Below are 10,768 nucleotides of genomic sequence, written 5' to 3' on the forward strand. Positions count from 1 at the left end.
GAAAAAAAAAGGCTCGCAGAATCACTGCCCCGATATAACTGGCGGATTATCAGGTAATCATGGCAACCACGTTGGCAAACATTTATTTACGTACACAGTCATAAGACAGCGCACATCCCACCGGAGCCGCGTTTCTGATCACCCGATGAACAGAAGTCCATGGCCTCTCAGCTCTCTCTCGGTCCTCTCCGGCTCCCGAGAAGCATAGGACGATCCGTATATTTAGCTCGCCCTAAGTCGAAATCTCTCGACCAACCAGCCCTTAACTCTGGCTCGCTGCTGGGTTGTGCTGGGCAGGTATCGCACGTTCAGTTCGCCTCAGAGTGTTTGCTTGAAATGACTATATACAGGGTTATGTATGCGATTTGTGAGAGCAGCCAGACTTGGTCAACGTCCATGTTTTGGACAACCAAACCAATGTGTCGGTCCTTTCAAAAACAAAAAACAAACAACATAAAAAAAATTTCAAAAAAGGACAGGTGTCGCTAATAACAGATACAGTATATAGTGGTGGCTGCATTCCATTATGTATCCCGGTACGTCATTGCAGTGAGCAGGCAAACCAAAGAGCAGAAGCCCCACCTAAATGGAATCATTAATTCCTATTTTCAATTACACCTGTGCCGTTCCAGCTGTGACACATCTGAAATATCTGCCGTGGAGCAAACTCCATGAACTGGAATCTGCAAAGAGCTGCGTTGCTGGGCGGTCCTCGGCAGGCAATAAGTGCGAGTGAAATGAAGTTTATCTTCAGCATAATTTTTCAATAAACTGATCAAAAGGTAAGACCAAGACGTGTCAAAGCAGTGCCAAATGCCTATTACAGGGTACCACAGCCAAAACTAAAATCTTAAAACTGCTTATTTAATCTAACCAACAGTGACTGCACTTGATCAGTTGCCTGTTGATTGGTCAATTAATCAACCAACCTGACTAATATCCAGTGGCATTTTTTTTTTTTCTTGAACCTGCTTTTCTAATGAAACTATTTCGTAGTGTTGGGACAAATGAAGGCCTTGCTTTTATTTCGAAGCCACACTCGTTTTGGTTTCCGGTGTCTTCTGGGTTGCCTCTGGTTGACTTGACGCGGCTCCCACGGTGAGGGCTTTGCGTGCTCACGTCACGGCGCGGGTGTGTAGTGGAGGCCCACCGCACATCTGGACTGCGGACTTTTTAAGAAGACGAATTCGTGCAAGTCTCTTCAATATCCCTAACGATTTCACACTCTACAGCAGAAAATAACATAGGCTTGAAATTATTATTATTATTATTATTATTATTATTATTATTATTATTTTGCTGTTGTTGTTGTTGTTATTAGATATAAAAGGGGGGTTGTGAGGAAATCATGCATGTGTTGGAGAATAAGCCTAAATTCACTTTACCCACCTTTTTATCTATGGAAAAGGATTTACCTTCCTGGTCCCACTTGGCCTAAATGTTCATGACATGAACTCTTAGGCCAGAAAGCGGCAGTGTCTACCTCCTCTGGGGTTGTACGCGCTCCCCTGCTGACTGAGGATAAATACTGTCACAACACTGTCTCCCCCCGCTTTCCAGCTGAGTAGATACGCAAGGTGAATGGACTGCACTCGCCCGTTAGAGATTTCCCCGCGTGGAGACAAATGAGCTCTTGGGTGAGAGAGAAAGACGTGGTATATGCAGTGTGTCATATATTGTTTCAGGCTTCCGCCCGGTGAATTATATGATAGGTTCATCACAGTCAGGAGAAAATGATCGCTGCATGTGCATTCGTGTTTCTTCACCGCAGTGGGAATTTCATTTTCACAGTTACTGCAGCAGCAACAGTCAGTCTGTCAACCATGAAAATAGCTGCATGCAAAACACCAAGAGGCCATTCAGTTTTATTTATGACTGCATATCGAGCTCAGTAATTCATAACAAAAATAAAACATCTCAAGCGTTTGTTTTTATGAGAGGCCATGTGCCACACCTACAATTATTGTTTCCTTTTTTTTGTTGTTACACACACCGAAGGCACAGTGGAGCTGTTTCACCCACCATTCAGGAAAGTGTAATTTGGTTGTAAAGTAACCATGGTGACATTGAAAAATAGGTGACTCCAGGGCAGGTGGGGGGAATGGCAGCGGGATTATTCTGTTATTGCTGAATAAGCCTGGGGGGGGGGGGGGGGGGCTCGAAGCTGATTCTGTGACAATGAGGAAAACCACATTGTGGTGGATTTCTGTATCTAGCTGTCCTCTGCCAGATACTATTCATGTTCATCTTATGCCAACACGTTGCAGTAATATTACCAGCAGAGCAAGTAGCAGCATCTTTCACTTCACTTTATATGTTAAACCTGAAAGTCTCCCCATGTTATACTTTCCTTTTGCACCACTAAACCACAATTTTTCGGCCACTTTGGTGTATCGTAATATTATTTGGGAATATGTATGTAGTATGGAGCGAATGCCTGTGATGTTCGTTCTTGAGGCCTGTGACATGTGGGCTATTCTCTGATCAGTAGGAACCCATGATATAGTCATTTTCACATAGATGGAAGTAGCCGTTTTACATATTCTTTCTTTGTTCCAAAAATCCTGATGCATGCTCCTCTCCTGAACATAGCAGCATTTTTTGTGTCACCAGCGACAACCGACTTTGCATACAAAAGCCATATATCAATTACAGTCTGATTTCATAAAAATGAAAACTTCCTCTGCCTTTTTTGGCACAACAGGCACTTGAATAAACAAGAATTCAAGTTCAGTTAATCTCTATTTTCCAAAATCATCACCTTCAGTTTGTCTCAGAGGGCTTTACAAGAAGTACAAACTTGATTCGGATAAAGAAAAAACTCTTCAAAAATAAACACAATAACAGTAAAAAATAAATAAATATGAAAACCCGAAGTGAAAGTAACAGAGGAGTTACAGGTTTCTTTATTTAGTTAAGGTGACTGCTGGACTCACCAATGGATGCCTGCATGTGTCTGAACCCATATTAACAGCAGTAAATTATGTGAGAAGTGAAACAGCCTCTTACACCACTTCATTCCTTTGCACGTGTGAGCTTTCTTGACCAGCAATAAGAAGAAGTTCAGATAGTGATGGTTCAAATCACTATTACACAAAAACATAGAGAGGAAGCACAAGTTTATAGTCTTATCTTTTCATCCCTTTTTTCTTTCTATTGTGCATATGGGGAATGAAACTGATGCCAGGGGGGAGTTAAAGGTCTGATTGAACTACATAACCAGCAAGTTCAGTGAGAGGGTGTTTGACACTTTCACAGTGTCATGAGTATCTCATATCACACATGAATGTATCTTGAGACTCCTTTAACTTTGGACGAACTAAAGCTTGTTTTTAGATGTGTGTGTGTTATAAACCTCCAATCTCCACTAAACAGAATCCTTTCTGCAAGAAACTTTGACATACATGAGGATGAGTAAAGGCAAATTTGAGACTTTTCAACCTTCTTTTGTTCAGAACCAATTATTTTATCTTAACCAACGTCCAGTCAAGCTAAACTTTTTCACTATTTCAGTGCTCAGGTAGGAAACTTGTCTGTTGAGTCATAAATTTTAATATAAAATCCCAAATTCAGCTCCTGTCAGCAGCTTTCTATTTTCAGAAAATGCTTTAACAGGAAATCTTCTTGTTTCAACTCTTTCGTTCCCCAATTGTACTTTTTCAATAAAGGGTAACTTCCTCATTGCAACTGAGAGGTGTTGAAGAGAAACTTCACGACTTTGCTCTAAACGAAGACCTTCATCTACAGCGTTGGAGTCTTGTTAGGTAGGATCACTGTTTTTTTTATATTGACCCACACTTTGACAAGAAAATTGTTTGACTTGGCTTACACGATTATTTTTTACAGCATTTACTAGAATGTATTATGAATTTTGATCCTTTTTAACTGAAATTAATTTTAAAATGCTTTCTATTTTAATGTAATAAGACCTGGATTGAATAACTGTTATCATGACATGAACTTTATATTTTATCTATTTGGAGGCCTTTTTGAATATGAATCATAAGTGACCCTTGGATGAATTGACATTTAGAAAAATAATTATAAAATGTAAATTGTTACAAATGATTATATACAGTATATAGTAGTTTGAGCAATACCATGCAGTCACTCAGTTTAATTCTTGAATTTTCATATTTTCAGATTGTCAAAATGACTGCCAATAACACCACTGGAAATGGCAACAATGATAGGAACTCCAACTCCTTGGCAGGTCTGGCTGTCGGGCTGACACTCTTCTTGCTGCTTGTGATTGTTGCTGGTGTGATCGTGTACAAATACCACAGAAAAATCAGGAATATGGTGCAGTTCGGACAAAGAAGAGGCCAGAAGAAGGGGGACTCCGCAGAGACGACACAAGCTGATTCCCATCAATATACCAGTATGATCGTAGACCAGTCAGCAGGACACGCCCCCATCTATGAAAACCTGACAACTCAAACTACTGGCTGCAACAGGCCTGCAGCAAACCAGAGCAGGTAAGCTACAGTTTAAGTGTTTTCCCACTTTAAGTTTTTAGTTAAAGTTAGGTTAGTTAAAGGACGAATTTCGATCTTTTAAGACCAATATGGAGGAAATGTTGAGTCTGAACTGTCTTTTATTAAACTGCACTGTTCCAAAGAAAGATCGAACAGAAACGGATGAAGCAAACACTTTGGGCAATGTGTGAATTTCCCCATTCTGCGCAATCATGGTGTAATATTTAAGCACACAATTTGGCTGTCCTCTGTAGGTTATTTCTTCTGTTGTTTCATACAATTTAAAGTCTATTAATCAAACATATCAGCTCATGACTCAGTGCTGGAGTTTTTCTCTGAGCAAAAATAGAAACTGGGAGAACTAAATCCACACAGTTTACATATATTTGTCTTGAGTCACAATGGTTTTATATCAGAAAAGTGCTCTCTGATAGGAACATCATCTGTTACACTTATTGTTCCTCCACAGGTCGCCTGGTGACCCCGAAGAGGATTTGTACTTGCAGTGTGATTTATCAGATGATGCAATATACATCAATGACCCAAAGTGTAACCTTGACATCCCTCCCAGCTTCCAAGAAGACGATTTGTACATTATGCCAGATACATGATTTCAAAAAATCCATATTAATGTCTGGATATTTTTATTCCATTTACCGCAGACTGTGTGCCATGTTCATTGGCTCATGCTTTGCTAAATGTATATTGTTGCAAATAAAAAATATAACCAAAAAAGTGACTAGTGGCTGTAGTGTATGGATATTCAGCACAAGTGTACAGCCACATACAGTATAGTATATATATGTATATATATATATATATATATATATATATATATATATATATATATATGTTTTCATGTATAGTATTCATTATGTTTTATTGAATAGTAGTAGCTCTAAAATATTTAACAGCCTCAGAGTATTGCACAGTAGGGCATTGTTCACAGCAGCTGCATCACTGATAGAGGTTACAATGAGTTCATTGAATTCATTCTGTTTGAACTTTGAGACTTATTTAGCTATGTATGTTCACCATAAAATGTTCTACAAAGCGTTATTACCAGTCAGAATTTAAAACATGTAACCCGTTAAAATAGAAAGAATATGAATAAAATTCATGAACTATCTGGGAGGCTTTGTTACTCTGATTCAGCCCAAATTATTAATAATATCAATATAAGATTATGAACATAATATTAAGCAAAACAAAAAAACGGAACATTTATTTACAACATAAATTTACTCTTAGAGTATTTTGCAACCTCATTTTAATTTGAAAAATCATGTTCCCTTAAAATGATTAGCTATTAGCCACCATTTCTGTGTGTCATATTAGGTTTTTGAAAAAGAGATGAGAAAAATGTCATTTTCTTGCTTACTATCGGTCAAATACTGTAAATGCAGACATGATGTACGCTGTTAAAAGTAATAGTTTTATACAATATATGCAGAAAAACCATAAAGAAGAAAACATGACAGACGTGTTTGACAGTCAAGACTTGACGGTGTAAGTCTTGCGAAAAAAAAAAAAAAAGGAAAAGGCCAGCCCCACAATAAGTGTTTCGTTGTCAATGGCTTACATGACATACAGAGAAGATGTGAGAATCTTTCTGACCATGTCGCTGAGGTGAACTGCTATTGAGCTGAACAGATACTAAAGGGCGACAAGAAAAAAAAGCTTAAAGCTATGTCTGAAAGTTGCAGAATGATAAGACAGATTTGTGCTACTCTGGACGGATAAATGACTGGAGATGGGCAGGAGGGTTTACAGACCACGATGTTTTCGATGCTTTTATATTTGTTTCCTGCCATCCCAACATCAATTTCAGTAATAGTTTGCCTGGTAAGCTACGTGAGGATTAAAACCAGGGGAAAGCCAAATACCGGAGGCTAATGGCTTCATGCTGTCTATCTTTACACACAGAAGGCTTTGATAAATACTGTCCCTAATTCTTTTACACTTGTATACTTTGGGTGATACTGAAAATCTGGACCTTTCATTGTCTAAGATTGAAGACCTTTCCATCCAGCCACAGTTGGGTAACGACTGAGGATGTCATCCTTGAAACAAAGAGTAACAGAACAAAAACAAAGAAATGAATGAGCAGTTACCGGCCACAGATCTAAATTTACCGCAAGAAAAGTGTAATTACAGTTAGCGCTTGTGTTTGCAGCTCTGACTAATCACCTCTTTATTCATCTGCCTATTTATTCAGTTGTCCAGGGTCACTCAGTATGCCCCACCCCTTAATACATTGACTTTATTAATTGTGAAACAACATATGCTCACATTTCAGTGACCTTTACTAGTTCACAGATAAAAAAAAAACTATTAAATACTCATTAGGGATGGCGGTGTCACTTCTCGGAATCATTAAATTATAAACATTTCAGAGGAGCTTGCTACTGATTTTGGGGCACTCGAGTTTACTCACTTAACGTCACACTAGTCATGGTGCTCTGTGTCTGACTTTCATTACTTCTGTTACATTTAAGCTCCAAAACCTTCAGCTGCACATTTGGCATCGTTTGAGTCTTCTCTATGAGTTCCTTTTCAAATATGAAATATTTATTCTTGCCCTGGCGATCACACTTATCGTAGCTTATCTCACATTATTATTTGTTCTTTTCCTAATAACTTATATCAACAGCACTTAAAGGCAAATATAACAGACACGAGCTCTGATAATCTGCAATGAATCTTTTATAGTATCGTCATTGACATCTAATCTGAACATTCTCAAGTTTACACAGCAGCTTTTCCTCTTTGCAAATTCCTGTTTTCCCCTTCAAATTAAACTAATAATTATGTCAGTTTTGTCCCTTACCTTGCTGGTCAAGGGCACAGTGAACTCAACTTCAAGGCCAATAATGGGAGATAGAAGTTACCATATCTTTACATGCTGAATTTCCCATCACACCCTGACCTTCCCAATCTACAGTGGTTGAAAGTACTTTTGTCAAAAACGACAAATGTCAGAAAATAAGATGCTCATGTGTTTATTATGAAATGTACACGTACATTTAAATCAGATCATTTATGTGGGCACATAGTCATTGAAATGTAGAAGACAACAAACAAAATATCTAAACCATGTGCCTCATAAAACAAATCAGTGCTTGAAATAATGACAGTAAAATTAAATAGTAAATAGTACTAATACAGCAACAAGAAAATAACACAAATAGGACCATAAATAGAGTTTAAAATAAATAATTATATGTTTAAAGGCAAAGACATGAATGAACAGATCTACTGTTTGATCCAGAATATAAAACAAAGCGGTGGCTCTGTGCAGCAGTAACATCGTTTTTTTTCATCTTCAAAAAAGTAAAGGTGGATGACTACAATTTTAATTTAGTTAACCAATGATAAAATGTTCATTTCAGAACACAAGCATTTTTTCAAGTGGCAACGCTCTCCCATTAGGGTTTACAGTTAAAAGGTCACTTGCATTTTTTTCCTCAGGCACAGTGACATTTACTGACAATCAAGTCGTTGAAGGGAGTCAGCTTCAACTTTCCCCTGCTGTCATAGTGCATGAGGACCATGGGCTCGTAGGCCGCCGGCACGCAGCAGGGGCGAGGTGTCCCTCCTTTGGTAATCTGGTGCAGCCGAGACTTCACCTGTGTGTGCATGCTGGCTGGCTTGTAGTTGTGGGGGCAGCTGCCGTCACAGAAATGCATTGTGTATTCGTCTGGGGCCACCACCCAGTCCGTCCAGCCGATGTCTTTGAAGGACACAGTGATTGACTTCCGGCAGCACCATCCTTGTTCATCACAGTCGTCCTCCTTGTTGGAGCGGCGAGTCCTCTGTGCTGGTTTGGGCTGCATGAGGCCTAATTCCAGAGAAATGGTTGGGTTTGTCTTGAGGGCATCGCTGTCAACCACAACCATCCCTACATCCACAACAAGTGCCTGAGCACCATCAGTTCTCATCCACTTCTCCACCTCAGGGCTGACGTCCAACATCACATCTTGAGTGCTTGAGACATTGGCATGGACTAGAGTGTCTTTGTCTGTCCAAGAGTTCATCGGCTTCATGCCGCTGACTTTTACTTTAACCTCTTGTCTGACCTCAGGCTGAACTGACGCCGGTTTGTGGGAGATCTGCCTGGAAATCTTCAGTTCTGCCCGAGCTAGTGTCAGTTCAGTCTGGATATTTGGGTTTTTATGGAACACAGCCCTGTACCACTGCATGCGTTGAACTGACTTTGGTTGTTCTCCCCTCCAAAGCACTTTTACTGGCTTCACTAAAACACACACACACACACACACACACACACACACACACACACACACACACACACACACACACACACACACACACACACACACACACACACACACACACACACACACAGACATAATGATTTCACAAAGTACATTCAAAGAAAATTATAGCATAGAACAAGTGAGAGTGGAAAACCAAAGAAAACATAAACATATTTTTAAATCTCATCGTTTTATTTTGAATTCCAATGCTCTATTGCCATTGGTTGGCCTTTTATTGATGACATTAATAAAAATGTGTTCATCATGTGAAAGGTGTGCCTGTCATGCTCATGATTTCTTAAAGCTTGTAGGAATGCGTTTGCTTTGTTTAGAGGACTGTTCGATGGCTCGCAATTCTATTTCCAACCATTCACATATGTTTAAACTCTGCAGATGAATTCAAGGAAGCCTGAGATCTACACCTGGAGCATGAACTATAGGGGCAGAGGCTATTTATAGTATTCATAACCACATCAGCACAATGGCCTTTGTCTGCATCTGCAGAGGTAAACTCACAATGCAAGATTTCTTGAACTTGTCAACAGTCATTTAAGCGTCACAATGGTTAAATTAGACCTAAGTGCTTTCAGGGTGCCACTCCGCCTAACAAATATCTCACCTGTGGCTGGAAAGAGAACAGTAGAAATTGTGGATTGCCAGGTTTCCCGCATCACCTGGCTGGAATTTCCTCTCATCTCTCTCAGTTTTTCCCCATAGAGCTGATACATCTTTCTCAACTCCTGCTCCATTGCCTTTTGGGTTGGCCCGGGCTCCCTGTCCATACCCAACGACCTGAGGATCCCCGCCTTCACCGCCTCCAGAAGCAGGACCCTCTGGCTGTCCCTCCTGTCCGCATCAGATGTGCCTTCGTGGACCACGTGAGGCCGGCTCTCCCCTGAGCTGGAGAGGGAGATGAGGAGCAGCAGCGGGCAGATGAGTCGATGGAGTGCGCGTGATCTGAGCATGGTGAACCTGCCAGGTAGGTTTGGTCTGAGAGTGCTGCAACTCAGTGGATGGGGTTTGTCCACATTATGAATGAAATTCTTGACATCCTTTTATTTATAGAGCTTCTGCCACACCCCTGGTTGGTCAGGTGAGTCAGGTGAGGCCGTGATGGGCTCCGCCAGGGACATATGTCACTATGTGTCATATAGCAGCATTGTATTATGTCTTAACAACATGTGACCTATGGAATTAGAAATCTATGAAATTAATATTTAATTGACAGCCAATTTTTTCAGTTTTATTAGTACACAGAGATTTGTCTGTTTTTTCTCCAGGAAAATAAACAATTACATTATTTCCTTCAGGCTTATTAAAGGTAATGTGATAGTTTATTGATCCTTATAAGGCTGTGACTCTCTTTCCTTGTAACACTACCCAGTATGGTCAGAGGTCAGGATCAGTTTACAGAACAAAGAGGGATTTTAGAGTTTTGTTCATTTGCCAGCAAGTTGCTAAAACTTGGGTAGCCCCATCTCTAAACAGCTTTAAGTGACAACATACAATAAATAAAGAAGAAACAGCAAATAAAGACAGAAAAAGGTGGAGAGAGTTAATTTTTCTGTGAATCACTCCTCCCTCCATAAACCATCCCAAAGAGGAAATGCCTCAAGGTTAAAAACGGAGATAAACAAATAAAGAAGTGACCTCCTCACTTCAGCAGAACTGTTTTGAACTTCAGTGACGCTTAATTATTACTAAAGTAGTCACATGATGACACAGCCGAGGTAAGGAGCTTGTCAAAGATCAAACGGACAATTAAAATAAACTGAAAACATATTTGGTCTCAACCTGTACTGTCCTCTGTGTTGGATGAAAGAGCCTCATTCCTGCTCTGTCAGTGGTGATTGTTGGGACAGGCCAAAGAGCGAAACTGGCTACATCTGCGTCTGCACCGTGGAGCGTTGCCAAGTACTTATCAGCATAATAGGTGAAAATCCTCACTTCTGTCAGTAAATAGGATCAGTGAACTGCTTGATTACTAAGTCAGGTAAAGTTTCCACACACTGT

At 39.9% G+C, this 10,768-nt stretch overlaps 1 protein-coding gene across 1 annotated transcript; it reads right to left on the minus strand.

The window, feature by feature from the left end:
• Window positions 1–7,659: 7,659 nt before the first annotated feature.
• LOC120798586 (growth/differentiation factor 8) lies at window positions 7,660–9,720 on the minus strand. The gene is made up of 2 exons (XM_040142972.1): window positions 9,375–9,720; window positions 7,660–8,733 (listed from the first exon to the last, which is right to left on the minus strand). The coding sequence occupies exons 1-2, from the start codon at window positions 9,718–9,720 to the stop codon at window positions 7,946–7,948; spliced, it is 1,134 nt and encodes a 377-aa protein (XP_039998906.1). The 3' UTR covers window positions 7,660–7,945.
• Window positions 9,721–10,768: the final 1,048 nt, after the last annotated feature.

Source organism: Xiphias gladius, chromosome 14 (assembly GCF_016859285.1).
Source record: "Xiphias gladius isolate SHS-SW01 ecotype Sanya breed wild chromosome 14, ASM1685928v1, whole genome shotgun sequence".
Taxonomy (NCBI): domain Eukaryota; kingdom Metazoa; phylum Chordata; class Actinopteri; order Istiophoriformes; family Xiphiidae; genus Xiphias; species Xiphias gladius.

Coding starts and splice junctions, on each gene's coding strand:
- LOC120798586 (XM_040142972.1), bottom strand. CDS start 9,720: ATGCTCAGATCACGCGCACTCCATCGACTCATCTGCCCGCTGCTGCTC. Junction 8,734..9,374: donor TGTTCTCTTTCCAGCCACAG/GTGAGATATTTG, acceptor TGTGTGTTTTAG/TGAAGCCAGTAAAAGTGCTT.